A 27,549-nucleotide genomic window follows, 5' to 3' on the forward strand; every position below is an offset into this window, starting at 1 on the left:
TGCCATGCTACAAGGTAAACTGAGGGGGGAAAGCAGCATGCCTATAGCTTGTGCAAATATTTGTTTTAGATAGAAAAGGACAAATGGCAGGGAAGGGGTCATGACTGTGCCCTGCACCTGGAACTTATATCATTACAGTATCATTTGTACACAGGCCTATGCCTATACATGGAGGTTCTCAATATATGATCCATCAAACTATCTTTTGTATTAGGCCTATGTGCACAGGACCCGGCCAAACCATACACAGAGCAAGGAGACAATGACAACTTCACTTACTTGAATCAGGCACACGGGAACGCTTGGAAGGACAGATAAGGGAAGGTGGCAGAGTGTCATGGGAAGTCATGAGCCAGAAGGAGTGAATAAGATATAATTGTACATAGCAATGGCAGCAGGAGCAGTCAAGGGAGTTCTGTTCCTGAATGTACAGTGCCTGTGTCTCCTTGTGGTTGTGTTGGCAAAACAGCATTTGTGTACTTGCAATTTGAGAAGTTGTTACTTTGGTCGACAGGTAGTGGAATCTCTAAATAAATCAGGGAGAGCCAGCTTGGTGTAGTGGTTAAGAATGCTGACTTCTAAGCTGGTGAGCCAGGTTTGATTCCCCGCACACCACATACAGCCAGCTGGGTGACCTTGGGCTAGTCATAGTATGAGCAGTAATATCAGGGCTCTCTCAGCCTCACCTACTTCACAGGGTGTCTGTTATGGGGAGAGGAAAGGGAAAGCAACTGTAAGCTGCTTTGAGACCCCTTCTGGTAGAGAAAAGTGGCATATGAGAACCAACTCTTCTTCATAGCACAAGGGATTGTGCTGTTGGGATGCCATGAACATGAATGTTGCCAATTGGTTTCACAAAGCGGAAACACTATTTTAAATAGTGGAATCTCAGCGTTCCGCATACCTGCATTTGTAGTGGAATCCAGTAGCATTTCATTCGTTCCCCACAGGTTTCCAGTCTCGCAGGAATCGCTGTTATACCCCCAGAAGAAAGACATGACACAAGTATCTTGTGGAATAAATTAGGCCACAGCTTTATTACAACTCCTACAGGAGTGTTGGTGTGGCATGAGGAAGAATCCATCTAATGCGGTCAGCAGACCATAAATAGCCAATGGTCCCAGATAGCATCAGCCTGGCATGTGCACCCCTTGCCATCAGAAACCCCCCCCCTGGAAAAATGGTTTATCAGGAACCAAATGAGCATAAGCCTCTGCCTGGTTCCCCAAATCACCTGGCAATGCAAGTCTGCCTTCCCAGCTGGGTTGGCACTCAGCTCGCATACACGCCTCCCCTTATGGAGACCCCTTTAATGAGAGAGACTGATTTGCAGACCAGACTCCCCCAAAAGGATCCTCCCATGCCAAACCACTAGCTGTGACAAGATAAACATTTCAAAAAACCCAGACAAATGTTAAACCATAAGCTAACAATAACCCCCAAAGCATGCTGCATAGGGTGGGAGGGTGGGAAGCTTCCTACTGCAGCGCCAGGGAGAAAAGAGGCTGAGTGTGTGTGCACAGCTCCATTTAACGGCATCAGTGATACTCACGCCTCCCCCCCCCCCGTGCCCGACAGCCACACTGCACACCTCAGCGAGCCTCATTTCAGAGGCTCACACAAAGGGTGCGTTGGAGCGATGTGTCTTGCTGCTGCAGGCTTGCTCCTCCACCACAGCAACCAGGAGCGTCCAGGAGCTCTCATTCCTGAGGGATTACCACATGATCCTGCATTGAACAGAGGGTTGGACTGCATGGGCTGTATGGCCCCTTCCAACTCTATGATTAGTGTTTTGCAACCAAAATAAATAGGAATCCTGATGTGCCTTAAACTAATACTTTTTAAAATCCCAATTTAGCCTTTTCAGCTTAATCCCTGTCAGAAAAAGAGCTAGGTTGTAGTGCTATTAGTTATTCATTGCCAGCATTCAAACTTGAAGAGAAACAACCAAAATAGAATTTTTATAAGTGGGAACCTGCGTGTAATTGCAGGGTGAATTTCCCACTCCCTCATTATCTCCTTCTTACCCCTCCTTGAAAACCCTCATCATCTCTCTCCCTTTCCTGACTCTTGTCCTTTCCATCCACCATACCTTTATATTCTTCCCATCTTAGGTTTTCTACCCTGTCTTAGCCTGGCACCCTCTACCCAGGAAAACTATGGGCCAGTTGCAAAAACTTGCAAAGGGCACCCATTTCCTATCTTAACTTCCCTACATTATTTCTTCTTTCCTTCCACCTGATAATCCCCACATTCTCAACCATCTCTGCTTCCTTCTCTCATGCACCCACCCATCAATCTTTTATCTGACCCCTCCATCCTCAGCTATATTTATTCTTTTATTATTTACTTCATTTATTGGTCACCTTTCTCCACAATGGAAACTGAAAGCACCTTATTTCATTCTTCAACTCCATTTTATCCTCTAAACAACCCTGTGAGCAGGGGAGACTCGGAGTGAAGAACTGTGTTGAAGGGCCCTTCCCCATCCTTCCCCAGCCCCGCCCCCAAAGGCGGGAAAAGGAGAAGAAGAGGCAGTCTGCCTGAGACTGCCTAACCAGTTGACCAGGTGCTGCTTTCTGTGTCTCAGGCAGGCCAGGCGCTGTTCCCCTTGCCTTGTGTGGGCTAGGCACTGCCTTCCTCACCTTGGCCAAGCAGGCTGGGATGATCCCACATATTGCACAGGGCCTGGCTAGTCACCACCTTTTTTTCACCTCACATGAATGCTGCTCTCTTCTCTATCTTGCCTTGCTTGTCTCATGCAAGCTCAGCCGGGCACCACCCTCTGTTTCACCTTGTGCAGAGCTCAGCCAGGTGTCACCCTCTGCCATGCTTCACGTGGGGTTCTGGCAGGCCAGACTCTGTCTCCCTGGGGGGGTGCAGATGTGGAGTACTGCTGGCCCACACAAGACGACATATTTTTAAACACCTTGCAGTCCCACACTTGCTGTTTTATGTTTTGCTTTGCATTTGCTTTGACCATGACCTTTCCTTTCATTTTTATATCCTATTCTTAAGCTCAGTTCTCAGTTTTACATTATGCCATTAAAATAGTTGCTGTAGGACATATTAATGAGGAAGAGGACATAATTCCATTCATAGTCTGATTTAGCAAAATCTCTGAAGGATGGCTAAATCATACTAACTTCAGCTCTGCAGAGTTCCAGCCAGATGTTTAGTGTTTTGAGAAACACCATGCAGGTGTCTAAACAGCATAAAATATGTTTCTGCCTTTGTGATTAGTAAAATTAATTAAACTGAGCCCCTCCAATTTAAGTTTGGGAAAACAATTGACTTCCAGCAGCCAACACATGCTGTAATCCTAAAAGAAGTATCGAAATGGAGACTCCAGATTTCAGCCCACCTACTGTTTGCAAAGTTCAGATAAAGGCCAGTGACCAGAGAGGCAGTTAATATTGTTCAAACAACAGAGAGACTACATAAGTGCAGCTTGCCAAATTGATTTTATTCCAGACTCACACACTCCAATAATTTTTCTATGCTCCAAGGAGAACAGTAAGTCGGTCAGATCACTCAATTAGCCAGATGCTTGGGTGATGCATCTTTTTACTATGGCATTAATGTCCTAACAAAGGACATTAGAAGATATCTGAGTTGAGTAAGCCAGCTTTCTGTATCTGACATTTCCCTTCCATTAACAGTCTGGTACATTTATATCTGCCTTAAGACTTAGCAAGAAAGGTAAGTTATAAATAAAGCCATAATGAATGAGCAGTACACTTCTGATCTTATCCACTGCAGGAAGCAATTCGACATTTTAATACTTAGTATCAAGACAGCTAACTTTTAAACCAGAGGTAGGTGCTTCAGTATTACATAAGTGCCTCATTCTGAATGACTACATTGGATTTCATAGTTTTCACTGGTTACATATTGTTTCCATTATATCAAATAAAATGCCCAGTCTATGAAATGCTGTTATCTTGTTGAGAGCAATGGAACTGTGAAGCTGATACTAGTTTTCAATATGCACAACGCTCCCCCATCCAAGCTACCTTAAAACTTTTGGCAGAGTTTAAATATGCAAAAGAGGAGCCAAGCACCAACAGCTGTAAATAGTTTTGTTGCGAAGAGAAACAACTTTGTAACGAAGACAGAGAGAGTCCTAACAGTCAAACTGTGTTATTTGGAAGGAAGTGCACTCAAAAGAGCACAAAGTCTTCAGTTGAGCAAATCACGTCACTGGAAGAGATTATGTGAAAAATACAAGGAAGTTCCTATTTAAATATGCTAACCACACATCTCCTCCAATGTCTCCTGTAGGATAATCCTCACATGCTGTTCAGTCATGCTCACTACAGATTTTGCATATTCCAACAATAACTGCCACATCAGTGAGAGAATTTCATTTTTCTCTCCTTTCTGTTTTTCTTGCCACTGTCTTGTCCATTTCTGTTTCTTTCCCACTTTCTCATGCAGGTCTTTTTAGCAGGTATGTAACTTGATCTCTAAGCCCTTTCTTACCCTTTATTATATCTTCCACAATGAGGTTACATATCCAGAATGACTTTGCAAAAAATTAATAATCATCTTTACAATGCTTTATGTTGTACTTTTCTTGCAGAAATGCCAGGAAGGTTTTTTCCAAGCATTTTCAGGAGAATGCATTCCCTGTAATTGCAACAACAATGCATACAGATGTCTTGATGGATCAGGAGTTTGTCTGGTAAGTAGTCTTTCCTGGGTACTAAATCTACAAATGACTTTCAGTGCAGAGAAACTCTTTGAACAGCATTTTAACAACATCTGGAAAGAAAATTCAGATCACTAACAGAATCTCTGCCTTTTCCCACTTTCTCCAGTTCATTAGGATAACTACAAAATTACCAATTTATGCATGCATGTTCATTTTGTATGTCTACAGCATCATGAAATATAAGAATATAGAGCAACTTTGCTGGATCAGATCAAAATTCCCTTTAATCCAGCATCCTGTTTTCCACATATGTTCTCAAATGACCTGGGAGCAAAGCACAGAGGCCAGAGCCTCCCACTGTTATTGCTGCCACTACCACCCTGCAGATCATATTCAAAGCCTCTAAACCCTTCCATTTAGTCACAGTGATGTCATCAAAGATTAACATCAGAGGCCAAATGTTCATATCACCTAAATTAACAATAATGCAAAATTAATCCAGCTCAGGACCATTAATATCAATGGCCTTAGACTGGAGGAAATTTGCACAAGATTGTATTGTAAACTGTATGATTCAGCCCTTATGGTTCAAAGATTTCCATTTAGGAGAGAGGAAAAGGAAGGAATTTTTATCCAGGCTAGATTGCCTACTGAATCTAAAGGGTCCTCTGGATACTTCTGCCTTTACAATGGTTGCCTTTTGCTTATCTCTTTAAGATACTTGGAGGACCTAATAGAATATGTACAGGTCACAAAATGGGATTTCTAAACTTCACAGACATCCCATAATTTCTAGTCCCTTAGTTTTTCTGTTAATTACAAATTTAATTCCCAAATCCCCAAGGACACCCTTGTCACTGCTCAGAAAACATCAACATCTAAGAGTGAGGTGGTGGTGGGATTCTTCATTGCATTTCTTCCATGAGATCATGGACACACTGATCATTTCTAGCTAGTAGCAAGAAGACATATGAACAAAGGATTGTCTGTGGCATTCATAGCAATAAACTAGCAAGGAGCCTGCATTTGTGGTGTGTAGATGAGGGTCTCAGTGAGGGTCCAAAATCCCAGGATCAGAAGAGAAGGATATGTTTTGCTGCTTTTGCAGTAGTGTCCTCAAGTACCAGAGCTAAAGATGTATCTTGGGTTTAAAGATACATCTACCAGTAGTGACCTTCATTATTCAGAATCAGCCCTGTTCTTGCCTTTATGCCTCTGTGTCATCATCTGCATACAAGGCCTGTTTCTGTTTTAAGCAGATGGAAAGTTGACATTTACTTTACTGCATATGTATGCATTTTTTGCACAGAGTTTATATGAACCATTTGGGTTAAAGGTATACTAAAGGGATTATTATTCTTAATATTTTGGAAGATCACGGGAAATGAGTGAATAACATAAATATACGGTTTTGCAAATAGATGGATATGAATCTATCACTACATAAAGACTACATAGAGACCAAGTTCCAACTCCCACATGGTGCTGCCAGTCCGCATAAGTACAAAACTACTGTGCTTGCTTGTTTGTGCCCACATTAGAAAGTTCTTCATGACCAGGCTTCAGCATGGTGTCTGCATGCAAATGGCCTGCCCTGGCATAGGGTTGACATCGCACACTTCGGATGATATCTGCAGATCTCCAGGATTTACAACAGATCTTCACAGATATCAGTGCAGCCTGGAGAATATAGCAACTTTGGATGGGAGACTCTTTGACTTATTCCCTCCTGAGGTCCCTGCCCCCCCCCCAAACCTTACCATCTCCTGGCTAAACATCTCCAGATATTTCCCAGCTTAGAGATGACATACTTGGCGTTGGACCAATACAAATTAAAATTGTAACTGCTAATAGGCCTGTATGAAGCAATCTAAAATGTATTATTTTATCAAAAGAGCCACAAAATCCTATCAATATATTGTGAGGCCATAACTTACCGCAGCCACCTTTGAAGACACGGAGGGATGGCAGCAGAGAGTTGTCCCAGCAGCCCTCAAGCGTGCATGCCACATGCTGGAAGCATGCACATTGAGTGGGGCCGGTGCCTGAGGTGCCTGGGACCGCCTCCGGAGCAGTTTCACACCCACCTGCCCCTTTAATGTAAAAGTTTATGGCTGGGATTGTTGGTTTTGCATTATGTTAGTTAACAGTTGGATTATGGTTACATGTTATGTTTGTCACAACCATGGGTTTTCACATTAGAAGGAGCCCATTTGATGGGGGGGGTGACTGAACTCCCTGGAGTATGGGGCTCAAAGCAAGCAAAAGCTGACCCAGTGAGAAAGATGCTCATGCATGTTTGGCTGAGCAGCCCTGGGGATCAGCCAGAGAGGTTTGCACCCTTTGCCCCCCCCCCCCTTTGTATGCAGCTTCGCACTGTAGGCTAACTCCAGTGGAAAAGTGAGGGCCTGCATTCCCAGCAGGGAACTAAGGCAGACCCTAGGTCATCACAGGAGCTGGTAGGGTCAAGCTTTTCTTAAGTGACGTACCCTTCTATTTTGACAAAGTTAATGGTCATCCCCCCATTCTTGGCAAAAGACCCACTCCACTTCTTTTATACGCAGATGACACAGTTATCTTATCTAGAACTCGAGTTGGCCTTATACGTTATCTCCGGTCATTCGGAGATTACTGTAGTGACAATCAACTAAAAATAAACTTTGAAAAAACGAAGATCATGGTATTTGCAAAGACACAATATAAGTTTCCCTGGATAATAAATGGTAAACATATAGAACAGGTCAATCACTACAAGTATTTAGGCATAATCCTTACTTATAATAACAGTTGGGCCAACCGTAGAGAAAAAACAATCAAATCTGCAATAGGCCAGTTGTCCCTTTTAGCCAAGTTTTATCATCAAAAAGGCAACAAAAACCTTCAAGCAGCCATTAAAATCTACAATGCCAAAATAATTCCTCAGATACTTTCTGGAATCCCAATATGGATGGATGCATTTAATAATAAATTAAAGAACATCCAATCTTTCTTTTTCAGAAATCTGCTAGGAGTCCCAAACTGTGTGGCCAATCATACACTTGTCGCAGAACTTGGCCAACAGAGTCTAGAAGCCCTTGGTTTTAGTCCTTTAAATACTGGTTAAAAATTCATTTCCATGCTCAAATGGGTAGTTTGTTAATTAACCTTTTGATTGACCCTTATTCTTTCAGCTGGCTGGGCAAAATGTCAAAAAAACCCTTCAAATTATGGGTCTGGACATCTCATCCCTTAGCATGCAAGACGAAAGGACAATACTAAAGCTAATATCACAGAAACTAGAAGATTAGAATACACAAATTCTGGGCTCTTCTAACAACAGTGTATGTTCTCCCCGCTTCTGGGATATTCCCTTATCTTACAAATCCATGCCCATGTATCTCCAAATTTTGGAAACACACCAGTTAATAAGAGCATTTCTAGTAGCTTGCTTAAACATCTTTCCCTCAAATGTCACCCGAGGTAGATTTTTGAAGATCCCTCCTCAGGAAAGATACTGTTTACATGGATGTAGTGTCCCTGACACATTGTACCATATACTTCTGGTGTGTCCTAAGTTTGAAGTATTTCGTCGCCCGTTAGCTAATTATCTGAAGAAATTGAAATTCAGCTGTGTTAATGAAAAACACTGGATTAAAATGATACTAAATGTGAGGGACACAGCAACTATTGTAAAAGTAGCAAAGTTTTTACTGGCAATTTTAAATGAAAATCTTTTACGATAGATTTTACATCTGAAACTGTTTGAAATTTTCATTTTATGCTTTGCAATTTTATGCCAATAAAGATTCTCTGAATCTGAATCTGAATCATCACTGGAGCTGGTAGGGTCAAGCACTCAGTGGACTGCTAGGGTGGGCTCCCCCTTGTGCTGTGCCAGCCCTCCATTGTTGTTGTTATTAAAGGTTGTGACCATGTTAAAAGCCATCCTTCTGATATCGTGTCTCCTTTTTGCCCAAAAGCTGCACTCCTGCTAGCTAATAGATTATCAAGTATATATCATTATTTTTTAAAATTAACCTTAGATATAAAACTCAGATCCATCATGAAAAACATTTAAGGATCTCCACATTGTAATGTCCCCCCTCCAAGCAAGGAACAAGTCCCTATTGAGCATAAGTCTTCTACAGTCAATTAGAATATTGGTGGATTTCTTAATTAAAATTAGACCATTGCTCAATCTATTTTTAATACATGGGACATTAGATGTTACCGGCAAAGAAAATAGTCAGCACTTTCAGCTGCTTATAAGTTTAATGAATGTTAGAAAGAGACAGATCATTTCACCTACAAAAGTTTGTTAATGAGTTGTGCTGGACACATTGATAACTCACCTGTAGGATATGGGAAGGAATGATTTGCACTCAGTTTTGATCTGACCAACAAATACTGAAGACCTCCATTTATTTGACCTTTCTGTTTAAATACAGATAGGAATTTATTCCCCCCCCCCCAAATGATTTTAACGTTCATTTTTGTTAACTGATTTGCAGAGCTTGAGAGGGTCATTCATGTGCTGTGTCCTGATAGGATTGCCATGGCAGGGTTGCCAGCTCTGGGTCGGGAAATAGCTGGGGACTGGGGAGGGCACTGTTTGGGGAGGAACCTCTGAGGGACATAATGCCACCTCCCAAAGCAGCCATTTCCTCCAGAAGAACTGATCTTTGTCATCTGGAGATCAATTGTAATAGTGGGAAATCTCCAGGTACTACCTGGAGGTTGTGATCCTATGGCCTGGAGGTATCCTGGAATTGCAACTAGTCTCCAAACTACAGGATCAGCTGTCCTGGAGTATATGGCTGCTTTGGAGGGTGGACTCCCCACTGAGATCTTGTCCCTCCCCAAACAGGTTCAACACCCAAATCTCCAGGAGTTTCTCAACCCAGAGTTGCCAATCAGGTTTATGTGACTGAACCTCCAGGGAGGGTGGTGTGTGTGTGTGTGTGTGTGTGTGTGTATACATATGCATATACATATACATGTTATCTCAGCCTTTTGAATTGGAAGTAGTCCTCCCCATTTTTCCTCTTGTAAGCACAGAAAGGTGGCCTTGAAATTTAAGGTTACAATTTTAATAATTTCTGCAGTTTACTCAACAGATCTGTGTTTGTACGGATGTCTATGTTCTTCACTAGAGCTGAGTTAGTTAATTGTTGACATGTCATTTATCTGGAATAAGAACAATCGCCTCCCATGAAAGAAAATTATTTCTGATATGCTGCGTTATCAACTAAGAAATTATCTGAAGGTACCTGACTTCTGTGCAAATTCCAAATTTAGCCAACCAGCAATTTTACCCTGCTATAGTAACTTGAGTTCTACCCTAAGCTGAAAGAGAAACAGGTGCTGTGTTTAACAATGATGCAGCAGAAAATATACATGTGTGTTCCAGAGAGAGCACAAGTGGTTCATCATTTATAAATGTTTCATGCTAAAATGTTCTGGGCAATCATTCCAGACTCGATTTCTTTCAGAGGAAATGGCACAGAAATCATGGTGTATTTGTAAAAAGCTATTTATATTCAGCCTAGAAACAGAGAATGAACAATAGGGTTGGAACAGTGCTAGTCACAAAACACCAGTAATGCAAGCTCCAAGCATAGCTTCAGTTGTTAATGACACAGGTGGGCTCTAAAATGGTATGCAGTAACTTCTCCACATACCCCAGTTTCTTCTGAGTGCTCCCTCCCAGCCACCCATACTGTTGCTTAAATTCTCCTACTTTTAAACTTGCAGTTAGTCACTGCATCTACTTTGCACACATGGATGTTTCCTTTGAAAGTGTGTATTTATTTATTTGTTTGTTGTATTTATATACTGCCCTCCCCTGAGGCTCAGGGCGGTTTACATAAAACATAGAAAACAATACAAGGACGTTAGTTTTTCCATGAGCAAAATCTTTCAAAGGAAAACCTAATAGAGAAAATTGGGTGCAAGAAAATGCATGTGAATATATCAGGCAAACTGTGACATTTTAAAACTTTAGGGGGCCTGCATAGCAACAAGAATGACCCCCAAACCCCTTCTTCAGAAATTTCTATTTCGGTAGTTACTTTGTTTATACCCCACATTTCTTCCCAGTGGGGACCCCAAGTGGCTTACAATAGTCTTCCCTTTCCCACTTTATCCACACAACAATCCTTTGAGGTAAGTTAGGTTGAGAATATGTGACTGGCCCAGGGTCACCCAGCAAGCTTTCATGGCAGAAGGGAAATTCAAACCTTTGTCATCCAGTCAGATTTTTCTCTTTTGCTTTTTTTTAGGTGTTGGTAGAATAATGCAGAAAATGGATGCACCTTGCCCTTTAAAAGACTTTGCACATATTGCAAAAAGTAAAGGCCACACATAGGAGTTTATACAAATATAAACAATCATGAGGTTGCTTGAATTCATTTTCTTCTTTTTCAGTTTCTGAGATCTATAACTCTGTATCTGTGATTCCCAAGTTTGTCAGGAATCGTGAATATTTGATTTTTGAATAAAGTGAATAACAGCAGCCTTTCAATCATTTGTTGTTGTTATGTGCGAAGTCGTGTCCGACCCATCGCGACCCCATGGACAATGATCCTCCAGGCCTTCCTGTCCTCTACCATTCCCCGGAGTCCATTTAAGTTTGCAATCATTGCAATCATAAGTTTTCAATCATTTGTTATGTGCGAAGTCGTGTCCGACCCATCGCGACCCCATGGACAATGATCCTCCAGGCCTTCCTGTCCTCTACCATTCCCCGGAGTCCATTTAAATTTGCACCTACTGCTTCAGTGATTCCATCCAGCCACCTCATTCTCTGTCGTCCCCTTCTTCTTTTGCCCTCGATCGCTCCCAGCATTAGGCTCTTTTCCAGGGAGTCCTTCCTTCTCATGAGGTGGCCAAAGTATTTGAGTTTCATCTTCAGGATCTGGCCTTCTAAAGAGCAGTCAGGGTTGATCTCCTCTAGGACTGACCGGTTTGTTCGCCTTGCAGTCCAAGGGACTCGCAAGAGTCTTCTCCAGCACCAGAGTTCAAAAGCCTCAATTCTTTGACGCTCGGCCTTCCTTATGGTCCAACTTTCGCAGCCATACATTGCAACTGGGAAGACCATAGCCTTGACTAAACGCACTTTTGTTGGCAGGGTGATGTCTCTGCTTTTTAGGATGCTGTCTAGATTTGCCATAGCTTTCCTCCCCAGGAGCAAGCGTCTTTTAATTTCTTTGCTGCAGTCCCCATCTGCAGTGATCTTGGAGCCCAGGAAAATAAAATCTGTCACTATCTCCATTTCTTCCCCATCTATTTCCCAGGAATTGAGAGGGCCGGATGCCATGATCTTTGTTTTCTTGATGTTGAGTTTCAAGCCAACTTTTGCACTCTCCTCCTTCACCCGCATCAACAGGCTCTTTAGTTCCTCTTCGCTTTCTGCCATTAGAGTGGTATCATCTGCATATCTGAGGTTGTTGATATTTCTCCCTGCAATCTTGATCCCAATTTGTGACTCCTCTAATCCCGCATTTCTCATGATGTGCTCTGCATACAAGTTAAATAGGCAAGGCGACAGTATACAGCCTTGCCGAACTCCTTTCTCAATTTTGAACCAGTCAGTGATTCCATGTTCAGTTCTCACTGTTGCTTCTTGACCTACATATAAATTTCTCAAGAGACAAATAAGATGCTCTGGTATTCCCATCTCTTTAAGAACTTGCCACAATTTGTTGTGCTCCACACAATCAAAGGCTTTAGCATAGTCAATGAAGCAGAAGTAGATGTTCTTCTGGTACTCCCTAGCTTTCTCCATGATCCAGCGTATGTTGGCAATTTGATCTCTAGTTCCTCTGCCTCTTCGAAATCCTGCCTGTACTTCTGGAAGTTCTTGGTCCACATATTGCTGGAGCCTAGCTTGTAGGATTTTGAGCATAACTTTGCTAGCATGAGAAATTAGTGCAATGGTGCGGTAGTTTGGACATTCTTTGGCATTGCCCTTCTTTGGGATTGGAATGTAAACTGACCTTTTCCAATCCTGTGGCCATTGTTGAGTTTTCCAAATTTGCTGGCATATTGAGTGTAGCACTTTTACTGCATCGTCCTTTAAGATTTTGAATAGTTCAACTGGAATGCTGTCACCACCACTAGCTTTATTGTTGCTCAGACTTCCTAAGGCCCATTTGACTTCACATTCCAGGATGTCTGGCTCCAGGTCAGTAACTACCCCACCGTGGTCATCAGGGATGTTAAGCTCGCTCTTGTATAGTTGTTCTGTATAATTTTGCCACCTTTGTTTAATCTCTTCTGCTTCTGTGAGGTCCCTACCATTTTGGTCCCTTATCATACCCAACTTTGCATGAAACGTTCTCTTCATATCTCCAATTTTCTTGAAAAGATCTCTGGTCCTCCCCATTCTATTGTTTTCTTCTATTTGTTTGCACAGTTCATTTAAGAAGGCATTCTTATCTCTTCTAGCTTTTCTCTGGAATTCTGCATTCAATTGGGTGTATCTTTCTCTTTCTCCCTTGCCTTTCACTTCCCTTCTCTCCTTAGCTATTTGTAAAGCTTCCTCACAGCCATTTTGATTTCTTGCATTTCTTTTTCTTTGGAATGGTTTTAGTTGCTACCTCTTGTACAATGTTGCTAACATGCAATTTTCAATCATTGCTAACATGCAATTTTCCCTGAACTGTCAATCATAGCTTACAAGGAATGTCCCTCTCTCCTCCTTCTTTAGTCAGCATGCGCATCAATAAGTAATTCTGACACCAAGCAGGTGCCAAGTAAGGGAATGGTTTATCTCAAGTGCATCCAGTGATGGACAACTCTACATTCCAACTATGCTGCTGCTTAAAGGAAAAGCACAGATTGTACTCAAAGTTCCTGCCCTAGCTTCCAGTATATGCTTCCAGGGATAGCTGAGTCTTGTAGACTGCATTTTCAACACAGTCTGGCAGCCTACAACTGCTGCTCAAAATATTATTATTATTATTATTATTATTATTATTATTATTATTATTATTATTATTATTATTATTATTATTATTATTTAATTTTTTAGACCGCCCTTCTCCCAATAGGTCTCAGGGCGGTTTACAACATAAATAGTTAAAACACAATAAAATCCTCATAAAAACCCCAATTAAAAGTTACATATAACATATAACGGCGGTGGTCACAATTCTGATCTTAGTTCAGCCTGGTGGAGAGAATAATGTTCAGAAAAGGGTGGCACCAATACAATAGATCTAACCATGATCTCGATGTTAGAGATCTCAATACTGGAGGGGATCCTCTGATGGATTAGTGGGAGAGCTGCCCTGGCCTCAACCATATGCCTGGCGGAAGAGCTCCGTCTTACAGGCCCTGCGGAAAGTTGGTAGATCCCGCAGGGCCCTTAGCTCTTCTGGGAGCTCATTCCACCAGGTTGGGGCCAGGACTGAAAAGGCCCTGGCCCGGGTCGAGGCCAGGCGGGCATCCCGTGGGCCCAGGACAACCAGTAAGTTCATACCTGCAGAGCAGAGTGCCTTGCGGGGGGCATAAGCAACCAAGCGGTCCCGCAGGTAGACGGGACCCAGGCCGCGTATATCTTCATTTCCCATGCATTGCCCGTTAGAAGCACTTTCAGTTATATTAGTCAGTGTTTGGAAAGGTTGTGTGGCATGAGGTCTTTTCATTCCACTTGCCAAGCCTAAATTATTTCTGCTAAGTCTAAATTAAGAAGCAGCTCCTAATTTTTCCACTCCTTTTTTTAATTGCAGGATTGCCAAAGAAACACAACTGGAGATCACTGTGAAAACTGTCCAGATGGCTATTTTGGGGATGTTACTACAGGGCTGCCTACCTTCTGCCAACCGTGCCCCTGCCCCTTGCCATTGGTTGCCAAGTAAGCTAAATAGAATATAATCATCTAATGTTACTCACTCTGATAACTGCTGTTCTGGAGGCAAGCAGGTAGGAATTGTGTTCAAAGAGCAGGAAGTCTCCCACTGAACCAAGAGGAGATCGTTTGGAAACTTTCAGGAAGTTCCTATTCTATTTATGCTAAATATATAGTACACCCTTTATATTCTGCTTAATTATGCACTCTGCAGATCTTGCATATTCCAACAAAAGGAAATGCTACTGTATATCTAAACAAAGGAGTAATATCATTCTAATATCACTGTGATGCCATGCATAGTCATAGGGCTTTTATTTAGGGATCTGATGTATAATTTCAGTTAACTTGATTCCCAATGGGCTCTCCCCCCCCCCCACCTTTCTCTACCTGCTCACACAGTATGGTTACCAACCTCCAGGTGAGGGCTAGGAATAGATTTGACAACTTTGGGTTGGGAACTACCTGGAGATTTTGGAAATGGATTCTGAAGATGGTAGCATTGGGAAAGGGATGGACCTTAGCAGGGTATAATGCTACAGCATCCACCCTCCAAAGAAGCCATTTTCTTTAGAGGAACTGATCACCTGCAGATCAGTTGCAATCCCAGGATATCTCCAGCTACTACCTAGATGTTGGCAACCCTAGTGGGAAGAAATCTCCTATAACACAACTGATTTCCAGAAAACAAAGATCAGTTTCCCTGGAGAAACTGGCTGTTTTGAAGGGGGGAGTCAACGACATTATATCCCACTAAGTTCCCTCTTCAAACTTGGCCTTCCTCGGGCTTCATCAGCAAATCTACAGGAATTTATCAACCCAGAGTTGTGAACTCTATTGCATAGCTATACTTGTTGGCCTACTTCAGAATGTGCAGTCTGGAAAGATAATTTTCCATTTAATTTAAAATAAAAGTTGGTTCTTATATGCTGCTTTTCTCTACCAGAAGGAGTCTCAAAGCGGCTTACAATCCCCTTCACTTTCCTCTCTCCACAACAGACACCCTGTGAGGTAGGTGAGGCTGAGAGAGCCCTGAAATTACTTCTTGGTCAGAACAGCTTTATCAGTGCTGTGGCGAGCCCAAGGTCACCCAGCTGGCTGCGTGTGGGGGAGCACAGAATCAAACCCGGCTCACCAGATTAGAAATCCACACTCTTAACCACTACACCAAGCTGGTTCTCAGTATTTAGCTAAGTAATATGGCTCTTACTTAACATACAAAGCCTCAGGATCACTCCCCAGTATCAATACTTGTACTAAAGCTGGCAAAGCTCTTTGCCTCAGTTTCTGAAAAAGCCACTAGTGCCAATCAGAGTAGGTGGACCAATGGTCAGGTGTCCTAACACAGAATACATATTGTGATGAATAGTCATAGTGAGATGTGTCTCATTGTACATATTCACAAACAGTGCGGAATAATCCACAATAAGAACATGGTGGAAGCAGGAATTTTATGCAGTAAAGGGTGAATGTTCACATCCCAAACAGTTAGTTTGCAAATCTTCTGGTCACTCAGAATTTCTTTGCTTGACCATATTTATGTCCATGCCTCAAACCTAAATGTTAATTTTCACAATGACAGTTATGCAGTTTTCCTGTAATTTTCAGTTTCCACAATACATACATATTCCACAATACATACATAGAGGAAACATGGAAGGGAGAACCAGGTATGTCACTCTGAGTTCTTTGGAAACAGGGCAGGATTAAAATGCTATAATTAGACAGATATAAAATATCCAGTATAATAGTACTCTGCTTCTTTCCCAAAGGCACTTAGTGTTGCTTAACTATAGAACATCTACCAACATTATATGAAATTTTGGATTCTAGATGGTGCTTCAACACACTGCAAAGAGTAAATTATCTTTCTCCTGGAAAAAGACAGTCCCTCTAGTGTGAAAGCAAATTATATTTCCAGGCAATAGCAACAGAGAATCTCTGAACCTCTGAACATTTATGGGATACAAAATAAAAATGTGGGTTCCCATATTTCTAAATCCTGCTGAATCCATAAATTATTTTTGCCTGCTAAACTGAAGACTTACAAGGGTATTTCATGTTCTTATGAGGGTTTTTTGTTGTCAGTTGCTGGTGTTGTGCTATTATTAATTACCCTTCCAACTAAGACATTTATTACAACTTGCATCTTCCGTAAATCCATTCATTTTGCTGGTCCTGCAAAAAATACATTGTGTCAGCCAGGTTTTAAGGCCATTGTGAAACAAAAAGCATTTTTCATTTCTGTTCCTTTTGTACACTTCTCAGTGTAGTTAGATGTGTACTTCCAAAACTATTTACCATCCTGAACATCTTATAGCCATACTAGCTTCAGCAAAACTAATATTACATTTGGGGGCATTATGATGGGAAACTGTATAGCCAATTTTAATTGTGCATGTATTTATTTATTATAATTATTTGATATATTTATAACCCATAATCCAAATCTGCTCCTCTTTTTTCAGTTCCCTTCAGGATGCTAGCTCAAATGGTTTATCAAGCATTTGTTGTGAGACAAAATACTTACTTGGTATGCTAACAAGTGTAAGGGTATTCAGATTCATAGACATGGTGCATTTAAAGGCTGCTCATGTAAATATATGGAATAATATGGATCTATAGCTCATTAAGCTTAACCCTTGCCAGCAGAAAGGTCCAGGTTGTAATACTACCCAATTGCTGCCCTATTCAAACCTGAAAAGAAACCTAAACAAAACCCCAAAAACTTTTAAAGGTGAGAAACAGTATCCACCCCCCCCCCCCAGTAGGGGTGGGAAACCCAGTAGTTCATTGGTTCACCAGTGGATACTGGTCTAGGTTTTTTTTCCTTCTTTTCACCAAAAACTGGACAACAGGATTTAAATTTTTTAAGGGCTTTGTGTCCTTAGCTCTGACTTCTCCAGATACACTCCAAGAAGTGCCAAGTGTCTCACTTCAGAAACAAAAGTTTTTCTTTGAGATATGTTCTAAACATTGCTGTGTAAATATGAATCTGCTCATAGAGCATTTAATATTTCAGCATCTCTTTTCATTATCTCAAAAGTATAGAATAAGTTATCTCAGTGCTAATATAGTTCACAAATCATTTCTCTGAATTTAAAAAGAGGACGATATTTTTATTTGTCTCATTTTTTCCCTTTCCTTTATAGTATGAAGTTATTGCTAGAATAATAAAAGCAGAATTTGATTTAATATCTTGAAAGTGTGAGAGAAATGAAGTTTCCCATCCCAGTCTAAAACAAAGGAACCAGCCCTTTGAATAGCCAACAAGGGATTTATAAAACTCAACCAATATTGTATTCAAATATCTGAGTTAGTAGATTCATTGGGATTCAACTGAGTGATTTTTGGGAGGGGGCTAGCCAGTCTTCATATCTGATATCCTGGGAACTTATAGAAAACTTCCTATTAAAGAACCTATCATTTGTATTGGAACAACTGGAAAACAGCTGCTCCAAACTCTAGCAGATGTGCTTAAGATTTTTATCCTCTAGAAATGTTGTGGCCAATTTTTTAAAAACTAACTCTTTTATAAAATGTTTAGGAGGATTTTTGGCCTGCCTTTTTAAGTTCTAACGAGAGGATTCTTGGAAGGATGTTGAAATCTTAACTCATATAAAACAAACATAACAGATTTCATCAGGGCTGAATCTCTGTTGGAATAGTTTATTAAATTGTTTGAGAAGGCAATGTGTGAGTATAGTTTTTCAGGAGGCAATGTGTGGGTATAGTTTTTCATGACAATTTCATTTTGAATTCTTACCAACTCTATAAATGTCTCCAAACAATGCAAACAAATGCACTCATTTTTATTCTGCAAAGTTTTCTCCTGGAAATGCAGATAGAAACAAAAGATAAAACGTAACTTTTGGTGCCTTTCTCTTGTGGGAGAAATAATGCCCAGACCAGATTCAATGTTTTTATTGTATTTACTACAAAATGACTGGCTAAAATTCCATCATAACTCATAAAGAGTATCAACCTTAAAAAACAAACAGTACTGTCTTAAGCAGAGTTATACTCATTTTAGCCTATTGACTTTAATGTACTTAGAAGCATGTAACTGTTTAGGACTAAACTGTATGGGACAAGGTCTATATAAAGTAAGAATCTAGATGGGTACGCTCCTTATTTCATTAAATACTTTCCCCACTCTATTCAGGGCATATAAGAAAGGGACTCGTGAGACCTAGCAGAGGATGAGATGTCCAATTCTTCCCTCTCTGCCAGTTTACTTGTAGGGTTGCCAACTCTGGTTTGGGAAAATTTTGGAGATTTGAGTGGGGAGGGAGAGCTGGGGATGGCAAGGTTTGGGAAAGGGAGGAGAGGGAGCTCAGTGGGTTATAATTTCATAGAATCAACTCTGCAAAGCAGCCATTTCTCCAACAGAACTGATTTCTACATTGGAGATCAATTTTAATCCCAGGTCTCCAGGCCCCATCTGAAGGTTGGCAACCCTATCTCTGTCTGTGATAACAAGGCAGGTTAAAAGGGGCTGGGCTTGGGGCTTAAAGAATTTCTGGGACACTATCCTCTCCAGCTCTTCTCCCCCAAGATTGCTTGACTGGCAGTGGCAGGGGAGGCTTGGAGCAGATGAATGCCCAAAATATGGAATCATAGAGTTGGAAGGAATCATATAGGCCATCTAGTTCAATTCTCTCCTCAATGCAAGATCAACCTAAGGCATCTCTGACTAGTGTTTGTCTAATTCCACTGACGTTGTTAACTATCTTCTCTGATAATGCCTTTTAAATTAAATTTTAGCTTTGCAGTTTCCTGTTACAAAAAAACAGGGGTGGTGCGCTGTATGTGCAAAGAAAACTATGCTGGGCCAAACTGTGAAAGGTAAGCAAAATGCTGATTTGCATTACTGACTAGCTATTGCAGAACTTTTGAAATTAGTTTGCATAAGGTTAAAAATATTTTATGTACAGTATAGACTAAATTATCATTCTAATATCTGCAGGAGTTGCCAGTTGGAATAGAACTATGAACCAGTGTAGTGTGGTGGTTAGCACAATATTTCTCAACATTTTTACTATCATGAAACCCCTGAAACATTTTTCAGTCTTCAGTTTTCAATAAACCCCAGAACTGGCTCTATCATGCAGAACATGGTTGGGAAGCATAGCTGTGTACATGCCCACCCAGGGCACCTCCTCTCCTATCACTGACCATTGGAGGAGGAGTTTGACATGACCATATATTTAAAAATATATTAAAAATTAATTAACTTCCACCCGTTCATGAAACTCATCAAGAAACCCCAGAGTTTCACGAAACCCTGGTTGAAAAAGCGTGGGTTAGTGTATTGAACTAAGTCTGCAGGAAATTTATTAAAATCCCGACTCAACCACAAAGCTCACTAAGAGTCATTTGGCTACTTTCTCTCTCTCTCTCTCTCTCTCTCTCTCTCTCTCTGCCTACCTCTCCTCAGAGGGTTGTTGTGAGAGTCAAATGGAAAGAGGAAGAACATTGAGCTTTTTAGAGAAAGGGCAGGATAAAAATAAACATTTAGGCTAGTATCATCATAATCTATGGCAAGAAGAAGAAAATGGGGGCAAAACCAGCCAGGAAAGAGGCTGGCATTAGCACTTGCATATCCATGTAGCTTCAGTATGACTTTATGGCTCTATTTCCAAACAAATCATACCATCTGATAACCATTTTACCACTAGAAGTCTAAAAAACAAACAAGTTTCATTATTCAAATATATTAATTCTTAATGTGCAAGTTTTATCTGAGCAGAAACCCTATGCCATTCACCTTCCTTCTCTTCTGCTTCCCCATATTTCTTTTCCTCAGGTATTAATAATTTGTTTCATCCTAACTGTGCTCCATCATAAATTCTGGAGATACAAATTATGATTAACTATACACATGCAATGCACATATTTAAAATATATAAAATTCATGTTCTTCTGTACACAGGATTTGCATGTGTTCACACACTTAGATCCTTTGAACTATTCATAACATTTGAGTTAACTATAGCTTAATGGAAAGTATTCTGTATTTACCATCTCTGTATGCTGTATTTTATCCAGCAGGCAGCTGCCAGTAATAATCTAATTTTCACAGGGATTCAGGAAAGGGTTGCTACTGCCTAAAGGTTATTTTAAACATTATAAATTGGTCTAGAAAGCAAATGCTTTCCTTAAAAAACACAAACAGACCTTGACACTATTCAAATTATCTCAGTGAATGTATGTTCTTAATGGTGACTGGAAAATGAGTCACATTTCTTTTTGCATCCTGTTTTGTTCCCATTCATTCATTCATTGTTTGAATTAAAATACAACAATTTAAAAGCTTGTCCTGTGATCACCTTTTGTAGTGTTATAAGGTTTGTACTAAAAATACATAAATACTCTATGAGGAAAATGATGAAATTCTATTATCATTGCCTCCATTTTATAAATATGAAAGGTAACTAAATATCTTAAAAACCCATATTCATTGAAGCACTCCTTTTTACACATTATTTTGGATGTAATAAAATAAATAACTACAAAGCATATCGTACTATTTGGATTGCCAGCCCCCCCAAGCGGAGGCTGGGTTACCCTACCACTAGGCCCTGCCTTCCACTGCTGATTAGCTGACCTGCAGGGGACTTATCAGGAGAGAAGAAGGTCCAGGCAACACGGCCAGTGACATTACTTCCAGCATGCACAAGAAATGATGTTCTCTCACAAACGACATCTGGGTGACTCTCTGATATGTAAGTGAAAATTCTATGGTAGAAACCATTTTCATTATAGAGTTTTTGTCCAAATACCAGACTGTTGCTGCAATATTGCAATGTGATGACATCATTTCTCTTACATGCTGGAAGTGACATAGCCACCTCACTGGTGATGAAACCTGAGCCTCCCTCCTGCCCTTGGTAAGCCCCCCATTCTCCGCCAGTCGGGATCTGTCAACCCTATGTAATGTGTAGTCTAGAATGCTAAGGGGCTTTCCACACCGGGATCCTTGTAGCAAATTGTTTGCTGAATGAAAAATCGCCATTTAAAATAGTGCAATTCGTCATTATGCATACCTGCCTTTGTAGTGGAATCCAGTTGCGTTTCTATCGTTTCCCACAAGCTTCCGGTCTCAGCAAAAATCGCTAGAAAGGAAGCGCTATTGCCGAGCTCATTCTGCCCCTGGCCGTCAAGCAGCCAATGGGCAGCCGTTAGCATGCTCCCAAACAGCCCCTTTCCCTTTAAGAAAGGTTTAAAAAAAAAAAAAAAACACCCATTGCAACGAATATGTGTTGATTCGTTGCAACGGAGAGACCCATCAGCTGGCAGGTGTGTTTGAGCTGTCGTTTCATCATTGCCACGCTCCCCCCGAGTGAAAAAAAAATCCCCCCCCCCTCACGGGCCCGATTTTCGGCCGAAAACAGTGTAAAAAATAAAGGGAAAATACATCAGCAAACGGGCTTCTCTATTGTTTGTGCTTAGTGACTAAACAGCTCTGGGGAGGGACTGAAGCCAGGGAAGCCTCTAAACAGGCTTGCTGGTGGGTTGAACTTCGCTCGCTCGGAGAAAAAAAAATGGCGATCGCTTCGCCGGAAGATCAGAGGAGAGAGCCAGGGGGAGGGACTTTGTAGAAACCACAACAATGATAACGCACAGAACTTTCCCGCTAGTGTTGCAGATTGGTTGCAGGAGTGTAGCGCTTTCCAGAGGGTGAATCCACTTTTGGGGATTTCCCTGAAAGCGCTACAAGGAAGCGCTTTTTGCGGATCGGTATCAGGAGTGTGGCAGATTGTCAACGACGTTGTGCATAATGGCAAATCAGTAGCGTTTTCAATTGGCAACCATTGTGCGATTTTGAAGGCGTGCGGAAAGCCCCTAAGTATTTTCTCATGTAATCCACTTCTTTGAGCAACAGAGGGAGGGGTGTATAAATATTTTAAATAAATAAATACATTTAAACCACATAAACCTTTTGAACCTGTCCATAGGGTTTTCATGGCAATGATACTGGAGTGGTTTGCCATTTCCTTCTCCAGTGGATCACCTTTTTGTCAGAACTCTCTGCTATGATCTGTCCGTCTTGGGTGGCCCTGCACGGCTTTACTGAACTACACAAGCCCCCTTGCCACGGCAAGGCAGCGATCCTTGAAGGGGGATCAAAACCACACAAACCACACAACCGCACAAAACCACACAAAACCAATACAGTAAAACCAGCACATGTGGGTTTTTTGAAAATATGTAATGGTGATGTCAGAAATAGGTTTGACTTGTAGCATGCATTTATTGAGGATGAAAATTGTGTGGAGGAGAGGCAGGATGATACTGTAAACTATTTCAAATTGCCTGTTTCTTCTTGCCTATATGCACAGTTGGAGAGGGGGAGATTTATAAGAGCTTATTCAGCATATGCAGTTTGCATTGTCCATATGGCATTTATGTACAACTGCATTAGAGTTAGGGAGGGAGAGGAATTATGGATAAGTATAAGTCTGTGCTGGAGCCAAGAAAACTTCCATCTAACAATACAATCCTAGACAGATTTACATTTCTATAATCCATTGAAGAAATACGTTTAGAAAGGTATAGCTCTTTTTATGGTTACACTGCCAATGCCAGACTGTGAATGTGGAAAGCTTCCTTTCAGATGTGCTCTTAGTTGCCAGCAGAAAAAAGATGCAGGCATCCCATCATTTATTAGTAACATTAAGTGGGGCATGATAGCTCACATTGTTTCTTTAATGATAGTATATTTTCACAGGCTGTAAGGACAGTCAAATGCAGAGTTCAGATATGCTCTTATCTCTTTGCTTCCCCATTCTACATTCCATCCATTTCAAAAACAAAAGCAGAAAGCTACCCTGTCACTGTAAATACTCTTGGGTTGCTCTTGGCCATACCAGGGCTTACCTGCCAAGGACACTTATTTTGTGAGGTATCAAATTTTCCTTGCTGGAAGCTGGATCTGTTCTTTTGCTGTGCTTGTTGTTGTTGTTTTTAAATAACCTCTAAAATGTTGTTTTGATTTTTTCAGACCATTTTATAGTGCTGCTTGCTCTACTTGCTTAGGAATGAACTCCTGTACCTTAGGAGTTAGAAGGACAGGCATTTGCAGAAATGGTTTTTGCCAGCTGAGCACAGCTTCTTGTCAGTAAAAGAGACCCGAAGAATGTGGAAACACATTCTTAGACACAGCAATAATCTACTAGCTGTGCTCACAACTTCTATAGTTCTTTGGCCCTGGCAAAATAAAGCTGTATTTAAAAAATATTTCACTGCCTTTGTGTGGCTATTGATTAGAGAACCTGGACTCAACAATTTCACTATCAGTGTACTGTGCCTTTTTGAAAACTCAGTATAACATGGTGTCGTTTTTACCTGCTGCCTTTGCTAGCCAGTTGCAGTTACAACAGTTTCTATTGAGTTTTCAAGGCAAGAGACGAATACATTGCCTTCCTCTACACCAGAGGTTCTCAACCTTCCTATTGCCACAACCCTTTAATACAGTTTCTCGTGTTGTGGTGACCCCCAACCATAAAATTATACAAGTGCTCTTTCACAGAAATTAAACTGAAACTGACCAATGGCGTGAAGATCCATTGTTCAGGATTGTATATAAACTGGGTTTTTTTCCCTGGGGTTTCTCAGTTCAGTTCTGCCTCTTGTCCTACCATGCCAATCTCGCTCTTTTCCGCTGCTCCAGACAGACGAATTCTCTATCTTGATCTACCCTAGCCAAGCTGCTCGTCCTGCTGAGGCCCCTGTGAAAGGCTAATTCAACCCCCCCCCCCCCGGTTGAGAACCACTGCTCTACACAGTGACCAATGGTTCTTGAGTTAAGGTGCAAACGATACCAAGACAAACAAAAGAAGCAAGCACATTTCTTTGTTGTTTTGTTTCATGAACAAGAAGAATCGTTTTTACAAAAGAGTTTTCAGTGGTGGAGACATCAGAGATTATGTAGCCTCTTTGGTATTGGCTAGTAATAATATATCTTGGGGTAGCTATCCCCTACCCCCCACCCACACACATAGGCATTCATTTACTTGTGGGAAGGATATTTTTCAGCACCTGCAGCTGAAGCAGAAAAACAGAGGCAGCTGGAGGATCAGCCCAGAAGAGCATTTCCTCATTGCCTGACAACCATTCCCAGGCAGCTTTTAACTATCGGCTCACTGCCCACAATGACTTTGGAACTCTCCAAATCTGAGGCGTCTTTGGTTGATTTTATGCTCCTTTTGTAACTGTCTGTTTTCTCTTTTTGCGAGCTGCCTTAAGGATGTTTTTCATGGGGAAGCTGCATAAATAATGAACTAAATAAATAAATATACCTACTCAGTCAGGAGGCTTCTACGATAATCCCAGTTGAACCCAATTTCACTTTTTGTTATTATAGCATCCTTTTAAAACTCCCTTTTAAATTGAGGCATGCCTAAACAGTAAAGGAAATGACATGTTTATTAAGCATTAGAAAGCAATTATTTTGGAGAGTGGAAAAAGTATTTTCTGAGAGGGACGATATTTCCTTCATTCTCCTCCCTCTTCATGCAGTGACAGACATTGGGAAGAAACATTGGGAAGAGATTATTCAGAGAAAAAGTGATCTGATAATCAAGAAAAGTTAAACTGGCACATACTTATTTTCAACTGGATTTTCATTTTTTGTGGCCACTGATTTTACCTACTGCTATTGAGTAATGACTTACAAAAACAAGGCAGGTGTAGGGATGCCATTCCCCAGGTGGGTCTGGGGATCCTCCAGTTTTACAGTTCATCTCCATGTGACAGAAATCAGCTCCCCTGAAGAAAATGTCTACTTTGGGGGGTGGACTACATACTCCACTGAGGTCCCTCCCTGTTCCAAACCCCACCTACTTTTGGCTCCATCCCCAAAATATTTCCCAATCCAGAGCTAAACGTACAACCAAGAATACCTTAGTGACCCATACCCCACAACCATATCTGGAAATCAGATCTTCCTTTTTAGTGACAGGTATCACTTGTCTCATTTATTGCTATGCTGATCATGTAGGCTGCTTTCATCAAGGAAAATGGGTGTTTACATTCTGCTGAGTAACATGATAAAGAAAACACAGAATGTGAATCAGTTATTCAGATTTTGCTTATCATAAATACTTTTAGACTTTCACCTGTAATGGTGGGGCAAAGTGTGGGAATCTCAAGCACATATTTAATCATCACCTGTGGAACATCAGAGAAAATTGACAATTAGAATTAAAGTCATGGGGAATGCACTTACCACAGCAATATATTTCAGACTAGTGATAGTTAGAAAGACAAAAAAAATACTTAAATGTTACTAGATGGATCTGAACTGCACAATACAGTTTTTATCTAGAGCATCGACAGGTAGAAGTAGAATAGTTTTCAAATTATCTGTTCTAAGTTTCTGTTTTGTTGTTGTTTTTACTTGGTTACGCAGAATGTCACTAGGCTAAAAGGTCAGGAGGATGTTGCTACTAATTATTGTTGGGTTTTTTTTCCATTCCAGGTGTGCCCCGGGTTACTATGGAAACCCCTTGGTGATTGGCAGCTCTTGTAAGAAATGTGACTGCAGTGGCAATTCAGATCCTAACTTGATCTTTGAGGATTGTGATGATGTGACAGGCCAATGCCGCAATTGCTTACGAAATACCACTGGATTTAATTGTGAATTGTGTGCTCCTGGTTATTATGGAGATGCTAGAACTGCTAAAAACTGTACAGGTACTTACTATATTAATATTCCACAGGGAGAGGAAATATGGTAGGCTCATGCAGCAGTTTTAGACCAGAGAATTATTCACCATTGCTAGAAGTATGCTGTTTGCATTATTATGAGTCACAGCTTATCCTCTCATGGTTCAGTGGATATGTTATGAACACAGCATATATGAATATATTTTGAAAAATGATTATAAGTATCAGTGTAACTGGAAAACTCTACTATGGTAAAAATGAGTAACTTACCTGGCAGAGCGTTACTATTTATCCAGCATGCCTCAGTCAAAATAGGCCTCCTTGAGACCCAGCGTGGTGTAGTGGTTAAAAGCAACATAACCAGGTCTGGTTCCCCACTCCACCACATGTAGGCAGCCGGGTGACCTTGGACCATTCACAGTTCTCTTAGAGCTATTTGCAGAGCAGTTCTATTGGAGTTCTCTCAGCCTCCCTTATTTCACAGAGTGCCTGTTGTGGGGAGAGGAAGAGAAAGATGTTTGTAAGCAGCTTTGGGACTTCTTGGGTAGTGCAGAGCAGGGTATAAAAAACCAGCTTTTCTTCTTGTTGAATATCTAGTATATAAATAGTAGTAACAAGCACTGTTCTTCCAGAGATAGTCAGTGTGTTCGTATGGAAAAGTAGCAGTGTGAGATAGCCAGGACTGGTGATGGTTTTCAACTGTTTTCTTGTGAATTAATAAAAACCCTGTTAAAAAGGTAAAGGTAAAGGTATCCCCTGTGCAAGCACCGAGTCATGTCTGACCCTTGGGGTGACGCCCTCTAGCGTTTTCATGGCAGACTCAATACGGGGTGGTTTTGCCAGTGCCTTCCCCAGTCATGACCGTTTACCCCCCAGCAGCAAGCTGGGTACTCATTTTACCGACCTCGGAAGGATGGAAGGCTGAGTCAACCTTGAGCCAGCTGCTGGGATCGAACTCCCAACCTCATGAGCAAAGCTTTCAGGCGGCTGCCTTACCACTCTGCGCCACAAGAGGCTCATTAAAACCCTGTTAGATAAAGCCAACAGGCCATATAGGGTTCCCAGTTTCCAAGTGAAGCCACGGCTGATCTCCAGGTGACAAAGATCAGTTGTGCTGGAGAAAATGGCTGCTTTGGAGGGTGGACTCTATCCTTTTTCAGGACTTTGCTTAATAGGTGGATTACAACTGGTAGGGACCTCACTACCTTCCCTGTTTTAGCTATAACAGCACAAGATAGTTGTTGTGTCATTGCAGCTAAAACAGATTAGCAGGCTCACTCTGCTAATCCATAAAAGGCTTCTGTCTGCTTTTCAGTGCTTCATTCATCATGTATACTCTGTAAGTCTTTGAACAAATCACCCCAGGAATGAAGCTAATTTTAGAAGC

At 41.2% G+C, this 27,549-nt stretch overlaps 1 protein-coding gene and 1 long non-coding RNA gene across 2 annotated transcripts in view; one reads left to right on the forward strand and one right to left on the reverse strand.

Annotated features, from left to right (window-relative positions):
• The window catches only part of LAMA4 (laminin subunit alpha 4), a 117,118-nt gene that overhangs the window by 12,052 nt on the left and 77,517 nt on the right, over positions 1–27,549 (forward strand). The window contains exons 2-5 of the mRNA XM_077301695.1: positions 4,586–4,687; positions 14,371–14,495; positions 19,257–19,337; positions 25,975–26,189. Coding sequence (XP_077157810.1) covers positions 4,586–4,687; positions 14,371–14,495; positions 19,257–19,337; positions 25,975–26,189 — 523 coding nt within the window. The remainder of the gene's footprint in view (positions 1–4,585; positions 4,688–14,370; positions 14,496–19,256; positions 19,338–25,974; positions 26,190–27,549) is intronic.
• Positions 24,396–26,562, reverse strand: LOC143819780 (uncharacterized). Its single transcript, XR_013225086.1, has 3 exons — positions 26,433–26,562; positions 25,613–25,664; positions 24,396–24,894 (listed from the first exon to the last, which is right to left on the reverse strand). It is a non-coding gene; the product is annotated as an uncharacterized LOC143819780 (long non-coding RNA).

This window comes from Paroedura picta, chromosome 1, assembly GCF_049243985.1.
Source record: "Paroedura picta isolate Pp20150507F chromosome 1, Ppicta_v3.0, whole genome shotgun sequence".
In the NCBI taxonomy this organism is placed as follows: Eukaryota; Metazoa; Chordata; class Lepidosauria; order Squamata; family Gekkonidae; genus Paroedura; species Paroedura picta.